The sequence below is a fragment of the Microtus ochrogaster genome, unplaced genomic scaffold, assembly GCF_000317375.1.
Source record: "Microtus ochrogaster isolate Prairie Vole_2 unplaced genomic scaffold, MicOch1.0 UNK4, whole genome shotgun sequence".
Lineage (NCBI taxonomy): Eukaryota > Metazoa > Chordata > Mammalia > Rodentia > Cricetidae > Microtus > Microtus ochrogaster.
Genome location: NW_004949102.1, coordinates 17,735,139 through 17,736,104, shown reverse-complemented (window position 1 = coordinate 17,736,104; position 966 = coordinate 17,735,139). Strand labels below are relative to the sequence as shown.

Genomic DNA, 966 nt, shown 5'->3' with positions numbered 1-966 from the left:
GGGATGCTGCCATCTTCCTAGGGAGGAGGAGCATGCAAGAGCACTTACATAGGAGATGCCAAAGAGACTGAACTCCATCATGCCTGCAAGGAGAGACGCAGCAGGATCAGGACAAGCATCATTCTCTGCCTCCTCCTCCCCTTACACCAAGGATCCTACTCACTCCCCCAGTCCACCCACAGGCAGAAGAGGGCCCTGGGCATAACCCACACACCAATGATGGATTTCTTCAGCTGGTCCCAAGCAGCTGTGTTATCTCCCAGCCAGTGTCCTGCCCATCGTCCAGAAGTGGGGTATGTCGAGCGGGTGATGACGATCCCTCTCTCTCGTGTTACCTCCTGCACAGCTCTGGTTGGGGAAACAAGAAGTGATGGTACCTTGTTTAAATCTTCCTTCCAATTATAATCAATCACAGTGTGTGGGCACATGCTCATAGAATGTTTGCTTAATAAATACAAATCTCTACACAGTTATAGTTATAGATTACTTTTCAGCCCTTAGTATAGAAAATAGAAGACAAACCATCACTGACTGTCCCTACAGTGCCATCAGCTGGAGAAAGCAGAGGATCACTCACTCGTAGGTGGGTCTGGTCTGGGACCACCCGTACAGGTTGTGCACATCGTAGTGCCGGACCTGGGAGCCATCTGGAAGGATCTGCTCGCTTTCCATGCACAGGGTCTTGCTGCTCAGGCCCCTGTCCCTGGCTTCCAAATCTGAGGGAATAATGAAACATCAGTGAAGATCAGTCTTGACTTTTATTTCTTGACTTCTTTTCAGTAGACACTAAGACTAAAGACCTTTGCCTGAATACCACCCCCTTCCTATGAGCATAAGAACAAGAAACTTTTCTCATAGTAAAGTGACTGAAGGCATTTTCAGTATCAAATCACTGAATAAAATGGAGGTGGGAGAAGAATACAGGTTGTCAAGTATTCACTATGGGGCAGGTTCTAGTACAAGCTG

General features: G+C 47.7%; 1 protein-coding gene across 1 annotated transcript in view; it reads right to left on the bottom strand.

Moving 5' to 3' along the window:
- Mgam (maltase-glucoamylase) overlaps window positions 1–966 on the bottom strand; it is a 109,348-nt gene that overhangs the window by 10,879 nt on the left and 97,503 nt on the right. Inside the window, exons 58-60 of the mRNA XM_026788554.1 lie at window positions 578–716; window positions 215–348; window positions 29–83 (exon numbers count right to left, since the gene is read on the bottom strand). Coding sequence (XP_026644355.1) covers window positions 29–83; window positions 215–348; window positions 578–716 — 328 coding nt within the window. The remainder of the gene's footprint in view (window positions 1–28; window positions 84–214; window positions 349–577; window positions 717–966) is intronic.